At 31.6% G+C, this 21266-nt stretch overlaps 1 protein-coding gene across 2 annotated transcripts; it reads left to right on the top strand.

Annotated features, from left to right (window-relative positions):
- The first annotated feature begins 2959 nt into the window (after positions 1-2959).
- LOC128189946 (platelet endothelial aggregation receptor 1-like) lies at positions 2960-19743 on the top strand. Of its 2 annotated transcripts, XM_052861775.1 has the most exons (6): positions 2960-3060; positions 12859-12911; positions 16273-16434; positions 16591-16644; positions 17017-17110; positions 17202-19743. In XM_052861775.1, the coding sequence occupies exons 1-6, from the start codon at positions 2960-2962 to the stop codon at positions 17998-18000; spliced, it is 1263 nt and encodes a 420-aa protein (XP_052717735.1). In that variant the 3' UTR covers positions 18001-19743. The 2 variants fall into 2 exon arrangements, with proteins under 2 accessions (XP_052717735.1, XP_052717734.1); XM_052861774.1 differs by lacking the exons at positions 2960-3060; positions 12859-12911 and adding an exon at positions 10445-11008.
- Positions 19744-21266: the final 1523 nt, after the last annotated feature.

Raw genomic sequence — 21266 nt, 5'->3', positions numbered from 1 at the left:
TACCGTCGCTGCCAAACTCAAGCTTAATAAAGATATAGAGGCTATAGGTATGGGCACCGTGCGGCCATGATTGTGTTTTTATTGATGTAATTATTGTATGTTTTAAGTAATGTGTCAACTGCATTTAATTTGTCATGGTATTGAGGTGTATTGTTTATTTGTTAAAATCCATAAAAATTATTAGTGGTTATAACATATGTACATAACTATAAATACATTATCCTACACTCTATTTAAGCAGAAGCACACATATACTATATACGTTTTACAATATTCTAAAAAAATATTATTCGTAAATGTACATTTATAGGAGGAAGGACACTATAAATCAATAAATCAAATGGTTATGATAATAAAAATACATTAATTGGATGTACAATTAGTCTGACATTCCCGTTTTTCACATGCCTCACGCAGTCACAATCGTCTGCGATTTTGAATCGCAAGGAGTAGAACTAACTTAAAATTGAAGGACGAGTCCGGTAATATTTTCTAAAACAATACATGTAGACAAATATAAAAAAGGACAGATAAGTAAAAAATAGAATTCATTATCGACTTCACCTTAATTTCAATATTTGCAGATACGCATCGATCTGACAATTCCATAAAAACGGCCTTGCTCTACCAAAAGCATATGCGATGAGAGTCTATATTTTGTATAAAGGGCAACAAGGTTTTCCGGAATATTTTTACTCAAATAAAATTGTTAGGGAAAAGTGTCAGGCAGATACTTGTACAACAGACATTTGAAGGATTCTTAAAAAAATGCGCCTCTTTCCTGTAGAAAAAAAATCGGACAACCTCTGCTTTACATATTTTTAAGATAACATTCTATGAAAGCCAGATTTCGTTCATAACCAGAGATACTAAAAATTATCTGTCATTAAAACACCATTTTGGTACCAGCTGTGAGACCTTTCCTCATATATATTGATAATATACAATTTTTTGTTTTAATCAGTTTCAACCAGTACTTAATGATGAGCAATTTACGTCTAATACTCAGGTAGACGATCACGTTTGACGTACATTTTTTAACTTTTAAAACAAATGTTTGTGTGAACAAGTTCTATTTCGTCACTAGAATGAAAACCTCATAGTTCGAAGCCATAGTTAAGAACACTAGATACATACTAGTATGTGTGTTTAAAAAATGCTTACTTTAGTCTCAATATTTAAATAACTTTCATTTCATACTTTCAGAATGCCAAACATACATTTCCAACCCTGCATTGAAATTGTTTTCTGTGTAACATTAAAATTCAGATTGATTCCTAAATAATTGAAACAATTAACAATCTCTACATGTTTTTGGTCGGAGGTCCAGGCAACATTTTACACATTCTGCCCGCATGTCGTAAAACAACTGTTTTTTGTTTAATCAGTGTACACACCAATATTTCAATCATTACTAAATTAATACAATTGATTAAACACACCCTGTAGACTCTCTCGTGAATCACCTAAAAAAAAAGTGTCATTATCATATATTAAAAGAAAAACAAAAGGTCTCTAAAGTCAACAGCTTCACAACAACTTCGTATAAAATCCATTTCAAAATCAGTAATATATAGTTAAAAAAGAAAAGGCGACAAATCTCACAATAAATATGCTTTTATAAACAACTTTCCCGTGGCTCCATTTTTAGAAGTTTGTACAATAACTTGGTTCTATTCACAATTTCGATCGCTTTTCTATAATCAACAAAAAAACAAATATTTTTTTTTTCATATACAAAAATACTAAACTAGTAACTGCGAAAATGGCATCTGTGGTACTATAACCTGGCTTTAACCCAAACTGTGCGTCGCTTATGATATGATACAATTGTTTGCAAACCAGCGAAGGAATCTTCTTGTTCAACACTGTGGTAAATATTTTTGCCAGATGACTAAGAAGAGTTATCTCCTAGGCCTGTAATTGTAAACATCATTGGTGTTACCATTTTTGGGAGTTGATTTTAATCAACTCTCCTATGCAGTTACTCTGGCAAACCGAAAGTGAAAGAAAGTGAAACAGTGTTTGGACCTAAGCACAAATCATCACAGCTGACAATACTTACATCTTGAAAATAATAGATAAATTCGATGTACTGTATGCTGTACCATTGGTTTTCAAGGAAAAGTATTTATAAATACCTTAAAAATTTTATATAGTACGAAAGATTTAATTATATTTTGTAGTTGTATGTATTCCTACGCCAGATTTTAATACATGTATAGTCATATAGTCTCGTTTAACCAGACGCCCGGCTGTATCTGTAAATCTCCGACAAGCAGAGAGTCTCTCTTTGTAGTCGGATATTACCGGAGACGGCCGAGCGTCTGGTTGAACGAGACTAGAGTTCAATATTGCTGCGTCGATCCAGATGTGTACAATTTTTAGAAACATTTCGATTACTGATACACGGTTTGATGGAATTCAAGTGTTCTCAAAGTATTTGTCGGAAAAGTTCGAGAATTCATACTATAAAAATGTGCGTAATTCAAATACAGATTAGAAACTACTTGCCATGCAAAAAAACATATCGTTGATTTTAAAATTGATAATAATCGATAAAATCAAGTCCCGACAGTTCTTCAGTACTTTGATTAAGAAATGGAATTATTACACCTACAGACCAGCTACTTTGCAAAGTACCTGCATCAAAAAAACTGTTAAAAATGGTGTTATTACATGGGGTATCTTATAACGTTCGCACATATCAAAATTAATATTAATAATGTCATTTTCATGGATGACACATTGATTCACTGCAAACCATAGATAGTAAAATGATGTTAAGGAAGTGTCTTGTTATGCCTTGTTATGCATGTCTTACTCATTAATATAATAATGTACTTTAGGCAACACAACGGAAACAATTTCAATCTGCATTACGTCGTTTTGTGTCAGGCACTCTGGCAATAAATAGTCTGATCAGATCAATCAGTTGTTTTACCACAAAAGGTTGACAATGGAACACCTATTGTTAATTTGTATTGTGTATTTTTTTAACTTTCCGTTGGCATGCTGCCAAAACAGACATGGCTCAGGGTACTGTATGCCATCTGACAGGTAAATTATACTATTAAAATAACTTTATCATCTTAAAAAGGTTGAACATAAACCAACAAATATTCATTGCAAACCGATTTTTAAAAAAAAATATTATAACTAATAAAAATAATTTCCATTTTACTTTTTAGCACTCTCTTCCCTATAAACGACATCATTTTCATATTTTCTTTCTCAAAACAAGATACATCAACACTACATTATCATTAGTTATTGACGCGTTGCAAATTATATCCATACAAAGACTGTGTGAGATTAAACTAAACTTGCTTTTTGAATAACATATATTGGCAACAATGTTAAACATTATATTTGATGCATTTTTGTGATCTCATATGTACTTCGTTGTCACGTGACGAGCGTATCCTAGCATTGCAACTTATCTATTAAATCGCATAGGCGCAGGTGATTTGTGACATTAAATTATAAATATCTTTTTAAAAAATCCCTTGTTATGTGATATTCTTTGAGGTTCTTGCTTGGTCTTGAAATAAAAACTTCGTTTATTAAAGATATTGTTAAACTATTTCATCAAATCATCAACAGAAGGCACATTTTTAATAATTAAAAGCGATTTAGATCAAATTGGGGTATACCCCTCGGTTTCCAAAGCATGATTCATATTGGTACTCATAATTTTTACCAATACTGCGTAAAATATTTTAGAATTGTATTGATCTTTTACCTTCGCCAAGTTGTTTTTACATTCATTGAAATTTCTTCATTCAGTTGTTTACAATTAGCAGGGAGAGTCTCCAAACCACCAACTTGTAAATAGTCTCCTTAATTGAAGCGAAGCTTTAAATCAGCCAATTATAACTGTTTCAATATAATTCACTTTTATCGTTACGTTCCCTGAGAACTATCGAATGGAATGCAGATCGTGACGTCAAAGTTGTGTACGAAGTACAGACAAGTGACTTTCTACACAATGCTGTGGGAAGCCTTAACATACCCACGTTTAATAAATTACAAATAAGATATGTCTTTGTTCTTGACCTAAGCTGGACCATTTTCTGCAGAGCTACAGTCTTAAGAACTAAAACAATACGATACTAAAATGCAAAAATATGATATAGAATGTGAGCCGGGATATATTGGTGATAACTGCTCCTTGGTGTGCCCAATAGGATACTTTGGTCGTCAATGCCAAGAACGTTGTGTCTGCTCACCTGACAAATATTGTGACGTAGCAAGAGGGTGTTTATAACTCAACAAATGTAAACTCTGACGTATCAAGTAGGTTTTTTTCAAAGCAGTAAAGGGGTGGGAGTATAATATCAAAGACTCAAGAAACGATGCTTTTTTTAAGATAGTCTAGAAATTCCTAATCCTTGCATAAAACTTTTAAAATTTACAGAAACAAAAATGACTGAAACAATCACGATAGATTATACAGTTATCACTACGTCTTTAATAAGAACATTATTGAATATGAATATCTTTATTGTCACAAGCTAATGTTACACTAGCACTTATTCATATAGATATCGTAATCAAACTTAGAGTCTGCGTCATCTGTTTCATATTTGGATATTTCACTGGAAATATACATTGATGTAAACGGAAAAACAAAACTTTATGATAAACGCGATGACTTCAATTTTTCTGTAGTCAACTTTCCTTACTTATGTAGCAATATACCTTTATCACCTGCATATTTGTTTTTGTCTCTCAGTTAATTCTATACGCAAGGGCATGCTCTTCGTATGAACATTTTCTAAGACGAGGCAAGCTACTGACAAACAAAAGTTGATAAAACAAGACAACGACAGTCACGTTTGCAGTCATCTTTTCGTAAGTTCTATGGTCGATACAACGACCTTGTCAACACAAAAAATCTTCCACTTGGTCGCATAATTAGTTTTTTATACTAATTGTTAGACCATAATTAATCACCTAAATGTCCACGGATTTTTCCGTTTTTTCCGGATTACCGGATTAAGACAAAGAGCATACAGCGGTGGTGACCGGCCAGCAGAGGATGTCCACTCCTCCTTGGCACCTAATTCTGCCTCTGAGGATTTCCAAAGTTCCGTGTTTGCTCTGCTATGGACTTTTGATTAAATACTGAATTGTCCACGGATTTTTTCCGGTGATTTCCCGATCATGATATTTTCACCAAATTGTGACATTTTTTCCCGATAATGACATTTTACCGATATGACATTGGGCACATGGCGGATGTGACCGGTGTCGTATAGTTTAAGGTCCGCCCTGTAAAATGGTCCGGCCGGACCTTTAATGTTAACATTTAGGGTCCGGCTTTCCCCTATAAGAAAAGGTCCTACCCGTAGTCACTTATTAAAAGTTCTCTTAAAGTAATTATTCTTTTTGCTCCTGTACATGTATCTTAAAGATGTCTTTGTTTATGTAATCCAATCGGACATTTGCGTATCGTACATGTATGACCGTATTACTAATTAAATTACTTTTGGAATATTAAATATTGATAGCGGGTTAGATTTAGACCAATTGTATTAGAATCTGAAAAAAGAAGACCAGGAGTATTTTCACAATAATTTGCACACACTATTTAGTCCCTTTGTTTTTAAATCTCTTCCGGTGTAAATGTATTAACAGAGGGTTTCACGACAGGTGAACACGGGTAAAAGAAGCCATGCAGGCATTCACACCTGTGCTAATCAGAATACACCCCTGAACTGTGAAAGAAAAAATGTCTCCGCTGTAGTGTTCTACACAACTTAGATTGTCTTTTTAGCTCGTTCTTTGTTTAATTTTCAGTAGGTCAGGAACGTATGATTATATACTAATAATTTATACGTCTCTAGGTAGATTTAACATTTATTTAGGAGTAGGATCTAATATTAAGGCTCAAGAAAAGGTTCACACGTTGAGAAAAACTTGTTAACAACTGTAGTTAAACATTGAATTAAGTACAAGTAGTTATTACATTTTGAACAAGTTTTGATGTTCATCTAAATTACATTTTTATTTAGGGGGTAGGATACAATAATTATCATTGTACAGAAAAGGTCCACCCCATTGAAATGCTGTATGTAAATATAATTCACAGTATTTTTACCCGATGACCTTTTATTTTAGAGGTAGGACCCAATATTATAGTTAAAGAAAAGGTCCGCCTCGTTGAAAGAACTGGTCATACATGGATGTAGTTTAATATTCATTTGATTCTTGTTGTGATATTTTTCACTTGATCTTCTTAATGTTGGAGTGGACATGAAATTGACTTCAAGGAAGTTTTTTTTTATTTATTCAGAGTAGTTACACATTAATTGTAAGTATTTAAATAATTGATTTTCATCGTAAGATATTTCAATTAAAGGAATGAGACTCGGTACATGTAAATATATATGCATTGTGTCCCTAAAAAGATCGTAAAATTAATGTAATAGTAAGAGAAGTTACCGTAGTAAACCATATTCTAATTAAGTTTTATCCGACGACTTTTTAAAAAATGTGACAAAGGCCTGAAATCCATTGCAAACGATTGTCCGTCTCATTTAAATAATCTTACAATATTGAGCTATGTTTGGCCTATTTGTCTGACGGTATTGATTTTCATATAATGGCCTTTTTAGTCTTTAAATTGGGGGAGGGGCCAAGAAATGCATTTCATAATGTTTATATGATACTTGTGAAAAAAAAAATAATGCTATATGTGGGTGTAGCAGGCAGGAATCTGAAATAAATGAAGATAGGGGAATAAGAATTCTAGAGATGACACTATTTGGAGGTTTTGACACGCATACACCAGTTTAAATCAACCTATTCCAAATATTTAACATATTTAACATTTATAAATCGATGTTATGGTAAATATACATTGTTTTCAATAATCTAGAAAGAAATAATGAGATGTGTTCATATTTTAATTTTATAGTATCTTATCTATCCTCAAATAGGCAATTTACACGCCTTATTCACCCATCTTCTTTTACCTGGGTGTCAACATTTGCCTTTTTCACACAAATATTTTCTTTTTAAAAATTTTTTAAAGTGAATCACCTTAAATTCTTTTAAGATACAAAATGCTAAGACAGCCGAAGAAACGTGGCTCTTTGCTAATATTACATGTGTTTAATTTCTTATGAACAAATCAATTCCTTTGAATACTCCCCTTCTTTGATATTAACAAAGGCAAAAGTCTGATCCAAAAATATAATTATAGAAAAAAGGATCAAAGAATTGAACAGTTTATTACAATTAGCATAACTTACACATGTGCCCTAATGCAAATAAAAAATACCAATAATACATACCGCTTGCAGGTATCGGTATTTAACTTAATTGTAAAAAATATTTGATTTTGTAACGTGTCACGTTCATAAGCGTGTATCATATTGGAAAGATGTGCAAAAAGAGGACGTATAAAATGTCCATTGTTTACATGATTATTTCAAACAGTCAAACACCGGAAGTTGTGAACCCTTCAGGGTGGTGTGTGTGTATATAACACCTGACTAAAGCCATTGTTTAATTAGTGACACCAATCAGTTTCATTTCCTGTTTATATAAGATCGACTGGCAAAATTAATGTTGAAATAAAAAAAAACCCAGGTTTAAACTGTTTTTTAAATGTGAATTTTAACTACATGTAAAATTATGTATTTTCATTTACACTTCGTGATGGATGTTTACAAACTCACCTTGGGTAAGTACTCCTTTTAAAGAATTACAAACCAATACTACTTATTTTATTACAAAATACTCGAAATTGAAAAAAAAATACAAATGAAAAAATATATACCCCGGACCTTTTATGTTAGGCGGACCTTTTCTTATACGGGCCGGACCCTTTTAGAGCAAAGGCGGACCTTAAATGTTAACATTAATAGTCCCCCCCCTGACCATTTTACAGCGCGGACCTTAAATTATACGACACCAGCAGAGGATTCCTACTCCTCTTAGGCACCTGATCCTACCTTATCTTTTTTGGAGGCCTGTGTTGCTCTGCTTTGACTTTGTATCTCGTTTGATGGATTTTTGAGATGGTTGACGGTTTGCTAAGTTTTCATAATTAATATTTGGTAAAAAATGAAATAAGCCATATCAATTCAAGATGATTAACCACTTTTACACTTTCAAATCCTCTCATTTCCTTTCGTCCGTTTTCATCGATGCCGGATATACATGTACATATAAATAACACATTCAATATACAACTAAAAAACTGCAATAATACAATACAGTTATCATTTCGAGGCAAAGTTCAGATCAAAACAAACATTATGATAGAATACATAGCATATGATTCAGTCATTTAGTACAAATACGATATTTGGTCATTAATAAAAGACAAATATTTTTATTGCCGGGTTGGAATGTTGTTTGTAACCTTAAAACTCCACGCCGTTTTAACACACTTACTACTAGCCGAAACAAGAACGAAATACCTGGAATAGACCATTGTTCCTGTCTTTATATTTGTCCTAGCAGTTCTGATCATTGGAATTAAAACTGTAATATACCAAATATCCTGCTTTTTTATTTGATTATATATTTTTGATGTTTTTTTTTAAGTACGCTGATTTCATAATTCACACAAGTTGAAATTTAATCATCCATATTAATGGCATGATTTTGTAAATTGTTCGAATTCAAAATAGACTGTGCACATTTTTATGGGATAACTTTTTCAGTATAAAATAAAAGACATTATTTTAATTCTTAGTTGTCATCATGTAATATGTGAATATAATTTTGGATGATTTCATCCAAAAAGTTTTAGGAAACTGAACAGTCATCTGGCATTTTATTTTTTTAATACATCGATAAATACATCAAAAAAGAAAAATAGGTCTGTCAGATTATGCTAAATCGCAAAAAACCTCTATGTCTTTAATACAAGAACATGTTTTTTTTGTTCAGATTTTAAAAAGTAAGATTTAAATTTCTGATTTTTTCATATTTCATAACGGATTTTAACGGTTTTTCAGTTATGATATGTTTGTCCTCAAATTACCTCATAAATGTTCAAGTATAAGTGTTCTGCTTTAACTATAAGTGTTTCCTTGAATGTTTCAAAATGATAAGTGGATGAATTAAATTAACGTTCAAAGTGAGCAATCTTCATAAACTTTATTACAGGATTGCAAATGATTATTTCATCATGAAAAAGCTTATCGATGTAAAAGATTTACTCCGTGCAATATATTTTAAACTATTGTGAATGTACAGGATATATATAAGATGATGCTATCCAGACTTACTAATAAAGTATTCTGTCTGCAAAAACAACATACTTACAATTAACAAAACCAATCTTTAAAGCACAAGTACTTTGAATATATTTATTGATAATCTGTTTAACTAAGGCGTGCTAACAAATCAAGCTGCAAGATCTAATAATTGTTTATTCTGATTGAATCATTTCATGAACTCAAAGAAGCCAGCGTAATTTCAAGAAAGATTATAGAAGTACAGGTTATCAGCATTTAAGGAAAATGAATAGCATCATTTTTAAAATTACAATGTGAATTATACCAAATAGGGATGTCACAGGAGCAAACATCAAATTCCTAATCCGGGAGGACGGGGGGGGGGGGGGGAGGGTAGTCATTTATTCTATCATGTATGTTCATTTTAACAAAATGATGTGGAGGGGGACCCCGAACTCTCACCACTTCCCCCTTGCTACATGCCTGTCTTGAAGCTGAAGAATTAAGAATTTTTTTTCGCAAATACTATCTCTGTTTGACGAATGAAAATTATTCACTTTTTTTATCTACACTGTACACTAAATGAGCTACATTCATTGTTTGATTATAATAATTTTTGATAACAATTATTTAAATGTTATTTGCTAAAAATTAAATTAACATTGGGTTATATCATTATATAAGCCATGCGTGATCAATCCTAATTTTTATCCCTTAATTTATTCTGAAAAAATAATCTTTAAAAAATTTGTAATGTTGAATGAACTGTTTTTATATATTTTCGAGATATATTACAACTTATTTCTTATTTAACATGCTCGTGTATTCGATATATTGCAGATTGAAGGGAAATTGTTTGTGTTTGTACGAGTACATGTGTTTCCTCATGTAACGTTTCAAATTCTATGAAAATCGCGTGTTTATGTATTACATATACTTGAATGACAAGATTCTCAAATGTTAATTATCAAATGACAATACACACGTGTTGTTTACATAATTTTCTGCTTGTAAGCAAATTCTGTCCTAAAACATATTTTCTTTTTTTTAAAAAGAACAGTTATTGGAATTTTTGGGAGCGTGTGATATTTTTATTGTGTGTTTCATTTAAAAAAAAAAAAAACTAAATTGGTATTGGGCACTGATATATACATTGTATTTAGGTTAATGTAAAAATTTTAAAATGTATACATTAAAACTTCTGGTTTTAGGCCTATTGTGTTAACAACCGAGACGTACAATTTTCTCTGGCAAAATGTTTAATGATTCATCCCTACACAAGTCTCTCAAATTTGATCTGAATGAATAAATGTGAAAAATAAAAATGGTTGTAGAAGGTAAGGATATTCTAACTTAAAATGTTCCTAAGTAACTGTCGAGCTACATCTTAAGACGTGTCCTAAGTTGATCTTAGGATGTTCCTTACTTTTTTCCTAAGTCAAATCTTAGGAACACACTTAAGGCATATCTTAGGAAAGTTTCGTGAACATGCCTGCAGAGCCCTATCGTGACTGCTAAATCTAATATGAACTCAGGAACCATAACGTTGTAAGGATAGATTATTTCGAACTACAGTAATTATAAGGAAATTGAATCTAGTTAAATTGTGCATAACAAATATAGTATTTACAGGAAACAAGTTTTTTCCATTTAGATTAACGTTGTATACTATCAGTTCAACTGTTGGTATTTCCGTCCGATTACACAATGGCGTTTCAGCAATGGATTTGCTTTCTGTATCTAAGATTCACTTTGGTAGTCTGCCAGAATATAAGTGGTTCCAATATTTGCATGGCACCTGATAGGTATGTGAGTTTTTAATGATTTTTCATCTGATCAAACGTTTCATACATTGAACAAATTTAACGATAATAGCTTTTTTCAGTATTTTGTTATAGGCATCCATATGTAAATGTATTTCTATACTACTATATCAAAATAATAGACTCGAATTTTTGGGTTTTAATACCGAGAAATCGAAACTGTACTGTCTTTTGTTTTGTATATTTTAAACATCATTGGTACTTAAAGTTTACCAATTTGTTTTTATTTTTTCTAAATCAAGCTTCGCCAATTAATAATCAACGATAATTCCTTTAAAAAATCCGGAAATTATCTGGAATTTTTCGATTTTAAAATCTTTCACATGCGCATAACGTTCACGCTAAATCACGGGAGGCTCTTTAGTTTATGTTTCCACGGTATTACATTTGCATGGATAAACTCAGAAATGTTATTACAAGTACGTGTCAATTTTCATTGAAAATTTGTCTTATATTGTGTTCATCAAAGGAAATAGGAGATAATAACTCTAACTCAGTGCATTTAATATGAAAATATCCCGAGAGTTCCGAATGTCACATGGTGTGTAAATTCGAGGCGAGTAAAAAACGTTGGTGGAAAAGTGTTGAATTCTTCATTAAAATGAAATAAATTATTAGATGAAAATTTGACTGTTATCTTTAATGCAGCCTCATTACCTTTTTTTCCAAAATCGTTTTGGAGCGATTCTGCATTTTTATTTTTGCTTCTTTGCGGGTATATGGGAGGCATCTTAACTGTGGTGAAGGTCTATTCCGAGGCACAGATAGATTATTCTAACTAAGCAGAATGCAATGAAATTAATAGCATTATTGTAGCTTTGTAATGTAAATGTCAACAATACGGTGTGTCGATGTATCTATTTCGTAAATGTCCGATATCATATGCAATGTCAACCCGGGCATGCACGGGTCAAAATCTAGTACTTTAATATTTTTATTGGGAAATGTTTTTCTTTACGACTATATGAACATTCCCTTTATCAAAATCGAATTATAAGCAAATAAGTTACCATTGTAATTCAAATGTTATTACACCAATAGGCAACCAATGTTTGTTAACCGTAACACAACCTAAACAATAGAGGACCAAACTTTAACCTTTTTCTTCACATTACTTAGGGCAACACTCGTTGATATAAACATTGTTGGATTTTACTTGAATTAAATTTTTGGTCTAATGCTGTTAATTGTTGCAGTAGCTGCAAATGAGGTGCATATCTTATAAATATGTTGTATGAATGGAGTGAAGTTGTTTTGTTGACAGCATTAAATTATCAAATGGTAGTTTCTTTCAGACATTTTACAGTTTCTTTTGGAATTGCACTATCAAATGGTGTGTTTTGATTTTTATACAGGTTGGATTTTTGATAGTTTAAGAATGACCTTAATTCTGCTTATTTGTAGTAACCTAGCTTGTTCTGTATTCTGAACGAGGAATCTGAGTTTAGTGGCATTATTTGTCGCTTGATATGTTTATTACGACACAGCGAAAATGTCAAATCAAAAATTTTAAGACAATCAGAAAGTCAAACAGATTTGTGCTTAGAGATTGACGTGAGAAATGGTAAAACAACATCTACCGAAACACTTTTAAGCATATAAAACTGTTTTTTAAAATTCTATTTCAACTTGTTATTGCTCAAATGCATAACTGCGTTAGTGCAAAAAAAATGAATGTGGTTTCCTTTTCAGTATCTTCATTGCATTCATTGGACATGGATATTGATAAGACATGTTCTATTCAAGGGTTTACAATCTTTCAACATCCTGTTAATGTAGGCAAATGAAAGTATAAATGTAAAAATATTTACGTATGTGTTTCTTTGTTTCAGCCCATCCATTAGATGCTGTAAAGATTTTTACCTAAAAGAAAACGAATGCATTGGTATGTTAAACTATTGTTAACAAAATTGTCGTCAAAAGTAAAATAACGAATTTTGAAATACAAAAGCCAGGATCATCACAAATTTACGGGAATAAATTTTACTCCTATGTAATTCTTAGGAATTTGGAATATAAAAATTCATATGGCCTTCATTGTTCATAAAAAGGAGGGAAAAGTTGGGTTTTTTTTTAAGGACTTACTTGATTTCATATATGTATGGCAAAAATAACTTGCTGTTCTTACAAAATGGTGCGTTTAATGCAAAGAATTCGGCAAATGAAACTAATCAAACTACCATAATACGATATACATGTACGAGCCAACATACAAACAGACAATTAGACGGCCAGGAGGAGTATGTATAAATGGATAAATGGATGGATGAATTGATATAAATGGTTGTTCGTGAAAACAATCATCTAATTAGAGAATTAATTGAGAGCATATACAATGAAAGTTGGGGTTCTGAAATACTTTGCATGAATCTCGAAATTTTATAAATACAAAATATCACTGACAGGTCTAGAAACTTGAAATAATAAAATAGGAAAAAATGGATAAATACATATAATTTCAAGTAGATTGAGAAATAAACATACTATAACACTGTTAAATAGTGCTAACCAGACGGAAATTCCTTAGAACTGAAAGGATGGCCCCCTAAAATGAACATCATCATTTTACTGTAATTCTTTTTCTTTATACAGATATTATGTTATGTTTTTACATTATATCATTTTGATTCAAGTGCCCACAATTTAGAAATATGATATCATAAGACAACCTTTTCCCGTCATTTTTTGCATTTTTAGCATAAAACGGCTTGTTTTCAAGTTTTTCTTTCAGAAAACATAGAGCGCATGCTTGAACAAACAAAACATTTCAATCAGAGATGAAATTGGCATAGACTAATAACTGACAAAAAAAATTTCCTTGTTCAAGCATGCACTCTATATTTCCCATTCGTTAAAAGATGAGAAAAATGTCTATTTTTTCATTGATTTTGATTGAATTATAGAAATAGCGTCACTTCTGACGTCATATATTGCAATTGAGTTCAAATAAATCAGATAAATAGGCGAAGAATATATCCTCTTCTAAAAATTAACATAACAGTTTATTGTTCCCAAAACACTTTAAAAAATGGTGAATTATGTGGGTCAAATTCAACTGTCTTCCTACATACTTCTTTAAAGGGGATTTCACTTAAATGAAAACTATGCTTAATGTATAACTTCATTCTTTTATCAGCATTTTGAATTTAGATAAAATCCTAGAATGAAAAATATCAGTCTTTCCTCTTTTAAAAAAATCTGAAAATACAATGGATCATTTTGAATGTAGTATACCGGGGCCCGTTTCACAAAGCATACTTAGGACTAAGTTATATCTTAGGAAAGAACTTTTTCCAAAGTTCATTACTTATCCGTTTCATTATTCCAAATTATCTTATGAAATTCCTAAGTTATGTCTTAACTTTAAGACAGGTAAATCGATGTCTTAGGAACAAACTTAACATGGCGACTATTTATTTTATAATGAAAAGAATTACATGCACATTAAAGTTGAACAAAATTATGGGTAGCGGGTATTGTTATACATTGTAGCTAGTGCGCTGATTATAATGAAATTAGTCATGCCCGGGAATCACTGATATCTTAAGTACTTTGATAAAAATGGGAATAAATACTAAATAAAACTCAAATACCGAATGACTGGATGATTTGTCCTATCCCTCCACCAAATAAGCTCTTCTTTTACGAAAGACATTTTAGGTGTTTTCTTTGGATTTGGGGTTGGAGTGACCCGCAAGTGGTTTAGGTATGTCGATGCTAAATCATCCTTAGGATTGCTGTTTCATTAAGAAATTGTTGCCTTTTATCCTCGCGTCCTCTATCAGCCAAGATGCATTTATTTGCAATGTTACCTTTTGTTAAAAAACCCTTTTCTTATATCAACCATCACAAGAAAACACGCGTTACATTAAACTTAGTTTAAAAGTTCCACATCTTTCCATTCTAAATCCTACTTGTCACTGCATGTGAGTATTGTATTCCATTTTGAAATATACCGTAAGATATAGTAAAGTCATAATATTTGGATATCTCAACGGGTATTTATAATTTAGGATTTAGCATATCTGTATTTGTTAACGCGGACTATTTGCAATGGATAAACTGGACAAAAAAATGAACTCGGTCATTTATAAAGAATAACAGAAATTCTAGCTGTGACAAATGTTTTCAAATGATTCATGGTGTCAAGAATGATATGTACATGTAGCAGAAAACAAGAAATATACTGCGATCTCTCAAATTAAAAAAAACCGTTTTCAAAGAATATACGATATTATAACGTTATTTTTATCTACTCGTGTATGCACGTGAAGGTAAAATAATATACAAAATTTCAGGACATGCACATTGGCACTACACTATTTGCACTCTATTTACACGTTTTAACTTTTTTTTCTAATTGGTTTCTAGGTGAATAAGGGAATGTGGTTTTACGTTTTCTTAGAAAGTTTACACCCGTGCCATATTGAACAGAATTTACATGATCGATAAAAGTTAGGAATTAACGAGATGATTTAAAAGTGGCTTACAATGTATCTTAAGATAAGACTTAGTCAACTGCGTTACGCTAAGAAAGTTTTGTGAAACAGCTATGACAAATATTAGGAACTTCCTAAGTTATAACTTAGACATATCTTAAGTTCTGTCTTAGGAAACATCTTAGGAAATCTTTGTGAAACGGGCCCCTGATCTATAGTGAATATATACGGGTAAAAGATATTTGCATTATCATTAGCACTGTTCTTATTTATGAAATTGAATCAAAAGTGTTACATTTAACATTAGTATACTACGTTTTTAGTATAATTAAATAAGAAAATCATATACTACATCTTTACAAGAAAAGATAATCAAGACAACATATATTTTTTTCATAAAATGGTGATTGATGTTTCAACACATTTATCTGTTGAAAATAAAAAGACTTCTGTCGCTGTCACCTGATTCGCTTACTCAATACTTTAATGTCATTTAAAGATAATAAAAAAGAACGGTAAAAACCCTTCTACGATTATATAAGTATAATTAAAAGTACTATTACTTTTCAACCTTGATATTTAAACACTTTTCACGTGTTATGAACTTTATCTGTTTTGTTAACAATGCATATACCAAGCTAACATGAAGCAGACACGGTGACATTTTATTTTCATTGTATGGACACTAGACTCAGTGTTATTTCAAGCAATTGCTATGGTTTCATCGATATTAATTATCATATTAAATTGTACATTTGCTTCTAGAATGTGAACTAGGCTATGTTTGGTATGAACTGTTCCTTATAGAATGTGAACCAGGCTATTTTGGTACCAACTGTTCCAGTATTTGTCCCTCCGGGTACTTTGGACGTCAGTGTACTGAACGTTGTCAATGTTCCTCGGACATGTATTGTGAGCCTACAAGAGGGTGTGTGTGTAACACAACCAGTGCAAACTGTACAGAATCAGGTATTTAGATCTATGACCACTATGGACAATACATTCCTGTGGCCATTCGTTTTAAACCTAGTAATATAAATACATGATATTCGCTATATTGAACATTTTACACGTAGTGCTAAGTGGAAAACTACCTCCTTGAATTTTTTGTTTTATATTTAATAGAGCAGGAAGTGACCAAAGATTTAACATTTTCAACAGTTTATCAACCGATTCAGAGTGAGTATCAAAGAGCAATCAAATTTAGCAATACATTTTATTTCAACTTTCGGTGCGTATCTTTATGCATAATTATATTCTCAAAAAAGTTTCAAGATCACTCTGGCTGGTTAGTTGTTAAAAAACTGTTTACAACATTATTAAAAATCACGAATTGAAAAAGGACAAAAATTACACCTGTTAGATGATATTGTGTGCTATGATCATTCATTACAATAATAGAAGCAAAACCATTTGAATAACAGTTACAGTTTAATGTCTTGATCAATATATTAGCAAATACCCCGCAATTTATGATAACCATTCAAAATAAAGACTTTTACATGTAGACCTTAGAAATATATTCATTATTAAATGTATGTGTGAAACTAGTAGATGATAATAGGACAGAATTCCTGCTAATGGCCATCCTCCCTTTCTCCATACCTGTCATCGTCTGTTTTGTCATCGGATTGGTTTGTATCAGGTAAAATCTTTGCGTTCTTCAAACAATTTAAGACTTGAAAACTATACTTATTGTCATAATCATTGATACACTAGTAATACATTTTTTTAAGGCGTGCGAAAACTCAGACCAAAACCATTCACAATGTGACTGACTCCTCAGCTAGAGCTCATGAATCTGCGACAGAAGAGATGGCACCATCCGATGTTTATAATCATTTAAATCTTAGAATATCAAGTTCCAGCTCTTCCACTTACCCCAAGGACAAAGTAATTGCCGTTAGAGAACGGATGCCAAGTCCTGAACGGAATACTGATGTCCCATTTCAAGACAATAGAAATGATTTACATGTCAACCAACATTCATTGCCAGCAGTTTGCGAAAGAAGCAGCGACAGTTTAGATGGATATATCATAATGACAAACAAGAAAAAACGTCATGACAAATCGAACCATCAACAAGAAGAAAGAAAATTAACATCGAGAAAAGGAGATACAGAAGAATTGCCCTACATCAATTCAAACGAAGCTCAACAGAAAAACGGCGGTAAAACAGTGAAATTTGAATTTCCAGAACGAATTCAGGATGCAGCCGTTTTCGGAGATAAACTTCAAAAAGAAAATTTGGCATCCCCAGTGTGTACATACGATGATGAAGTGAATGCGAATAGTTGCGATGCGATATATTCTAACAATCTTTCCATAACAGACAATCAAACGGAAAGCGAGGATACCGAAGAATACTTTAACATCAAGTACAAAGGACAAATTACAAATACTGAATCTGTTCGTTCATCGTGTTCATCTACAGCTAGCAAAGATATGTTCGATTATATCAACTGTGGTGCCATGATAAAGGATTCTCAAGTTAAATTATTGAAGAAAACCCACTTCACTGGATACATGAATTGACTTCCTGTTTGATATTTTTTATAAAGTCACGTTCAAAATATATGATATAAGTGAACTCCTTTAACACTCCATGGACATATTGAGTAAATTATACAAGTTATTGTTTATTACTAACAAGGTTAAATTTATTTTACTTTTCGCATATGCATTGTAAAATCAGAATTGTATCTGGTGATTCCAAAGTATGTTTAATTAAATTATGATGTTAATGTCTGATGTCAATGTTTGATAATCAAAATATACAAACGCACGAATCAATTTGAAAATTATACAAAAATTCGACATAAGATATTGGATATCTATGAAGTTCAAAACACTAATTAACATTTAGGAATTCGTTACACTGGAGCAGAGATCCGTCCTATTCCACTAAAAATTGAAAATACAACTGATAAGATGACATTTCATTGGACGGTAATACTTCGTCTCGTTCAAATATTTCTTTTGCATCTGCAGTATTTGGAACAATTAGCACGTGGCATTGTTCAGTAGTCATAGTGCACTAAATAATTAGGGCGGCTTGTTACGAAGAATAAACTGTCATTGCAGTATGAATTGACCATGATTGTGTAAACAATATGCAGGTAATTAGATAATTTCTAATATCGTACTGTTTTTTTATGATAGTGGAGATAATTGTATAGACATTTTGGCTTATTTTGAAGATTTAGTCTAAAATGATGAAAAATGGCACATTTTCTCGTAGTTTTTTGAAGAGGAAAATGTGTCCGCAGCCGTCGCCAACAACTAAAATGATATATTTTATGTGTTATTACATGATAAAGTTATAATATTGCGGACATATTTTTCAATTCAAAAAACCATTAAAGAACTTGTGTCTTCTGCTCAGTTGTATGGAAATTAGGGGAAAATGTACTTTTTTTGACGTCCCAATTAAACTTGTGAAAGTGTTATCACATAACTATTTATAGATTCTTGATTTATGGGTATTTTTGTGTAAATAAACTTACATTTCAATTTTTTGTGATATTTTTACAATTCACGCTAAAACAGGGTAAAATATGTCTTAAATTGTACCTAATTCTTTAAATTCTCAAAGTTCAACAAGTCAAAATAGCCGTACGTATCATGATACAAATAGATGCCTTGTGGTAGAATTAAGTAAAACACATTTTTGCTGAGTTTTAATTCTTTCTTCTTTTTTTTTAAATTTTTTTTGTAAAAGAATGAAATCCAGGCTACGTTTGTCAGAACTGCTCTGTAATTTGACCACCAAAATATTTTGGACTACAGTGTAGAGAACGATGTAACTGTTTCCCGGACAAGTACTGTGGCCCAAAAAGTGGCTGTTGGGCAAACAGTTACATCTGTAGAATAAGGTTTATTATTGTCACTCGATGGAAAGAGGTTTAGCACTGTTTTCGAATTTTTTATTCAATATTCTCGACTCGAGTAACATACCGAAACAAAAGCAATTATATTTTTTTACTAATGTAAATATTAAATCGTGGCTCGGTTGACAGGACTTGGAACGTCTAGTACGAAGACCTATGATTCAGCAGCTGTTCAGTCATACAACTGTGAGTAATCTGTTATATCTAATGTAATTTTTCCCAATGCATCACACTAAGCCTTTTAACTGCATTTATTTAACCATACATGTATTTGTATAGAGACGTGCATTATATCAATCTTTTTTATTATTGTTTTTACGATATTGGTGGTGTTTTATAAGTATGACCAAAAAGAAAATGTTCTGATTTTATTGGTAAAATAAGACATTTCAAAGATAAGTAAAACTGTTAAGTTAGATGTAGCGGTTTGTTTTTTTTGGCATGACATGTAATGCAAGTGCACAATAATGAATATATTAAACTATCTTAGAACTGTTAAATTATAATAAATAAACAATTTATAATTATATTGGTTGTTTTAATGTGCTAGTGTGTAGAATTGAGTTAGTATCTACATTAATGTTTTCTTTTAATATGTTTCATTACAAGCCGATACAAGAACTGGATTCCTAGTAACGTATGATCTTCCTTTCTCAATTCTCACCATTGCTGTTCTAATCGTATGGACAGTTTGTATCAGAGATATATTTATTAAATTTTAAATCATTAAAAATTGCTTATTTTATTGGGGTTTTTTTTAAATATAATTTTTACAGCTCCTTATTGCCATAAAGAAGATGGCATACAAAAAGTATGATGAAAACAATAGGTAAAATTATACTATAAATATAACTTTTGGAGCGCGAGGAATGTTGAATAAGATGAGGAAAAACCCTACCAATTGTTTTGTTTGACACATATAAACAATAATATCAAAACGCATTTTATTAACAGGAAATGATCTATTTTTCCTTATTTTAGATGAATTACCATCACCGAAAGATAATGATGTTTTCAACGCCAGAACTCAATGCCCGACAACAGAAGGACTTAATGTCAGTGACTTTTCATTTGAATTTTGTAAAATCTTGGAATATACTATAGTAACAATGTGTCTCTCAGTCATAATGAAAGAATTGCTATTGGTGGTGGTCAAACCTCTTGCATCGGAAAAACGTCGGATGTCTCATCACAGCAGAGTGAAGAAAATATCCACTTCAGCTGGCGTCAACTTGACACAGTTTATGAGAGAATAATTGGAATCTTACAAAATACTTATATCGATTATGATTCAATTCATAAGCAACACATAGAACAACAAACATAACAATATTCTATCTTGAGCAAACATGACAGAAAACAACCGCATCATAGCAATTCAGATCAACAACAACATATAGGTGTCAGTAGAGCGATTAATTTTAAACTCCAAAACTCGGTTACCGATACAAAAGAAATCTCACCTAAAAAAAATTCCAGCTTGCTTAAATGGGACCCAAGACGAAGAATTGCAGTCAAACAATGACGGTATTGAGAATTCTAACAGTTGTTATATACAGGACGAGGATTCTGATGAGTACTTTGGCGTCAGTTACGATGACAAAATGAAAATGCCTTGCACCAAGATAACGAATCTGGACCCTTAGATACGAGTTCATTTGAAGCTGAACCCTATGTGTCAGATTATATCACTGATAGTTGTTTAGTTTTGATACTCAGTAACACAAAGATACATCTTTCTATACTAAAGCGATTAATGTGTAAAATGCGCATAAATTTTTAGCGACATATTTAGGATGAATAAAACGTCTTGTATTATTTGTTGGGCAAATACCATAACCTATAGCCAAAAGGCATTGAAAACATTTGATTTAGTATGTTGTTATACTGTAACTCTTATAATTGATGTTT

Source organism: Crassostrea angulata, chromosome 6 (genome assembly GCF_025612915.1).
Source record: "Crassostrea angulata isolate pt1a10 chromosome 6, ASM2561291v2, whole genome shotgun sequence".
In the NCBI taxonomy this organism is placed as follows: domain Eukaryota; kingdom Metazoa; phylum Mollusca; class Bivalvia; order Ostreida; family Ostreidae; genus Magallana; species Magallana angulata.
Note: the sequence above shows the minus strand (reverse complement) of the source record. Positions and strands in the feature narration are given on the sequence as shown.

Coding starts and splice junctions, on each gene's coding strand:
- LOC128189946 (XM_052861775.1), top strand. CDS start 2,960: ATGGAACACCTATTGTTAATTTGTATTGTGTATTTTTTTAACTTTCCG. Junction 16,645..17,016: donor AGTTTATCAACCGATTCAGA/GTGAGTATCAAA, acceptor GTGTGAAACTAG/TAGATGATAATAGGACAGAA. Junction 17,111..17,201: donor ATCGGATTGGTTTGTATCAG/GTAAAATCTTTG, acceptor CATTTTTTTAAG/GCGTGCGAAAACTCAGACCA.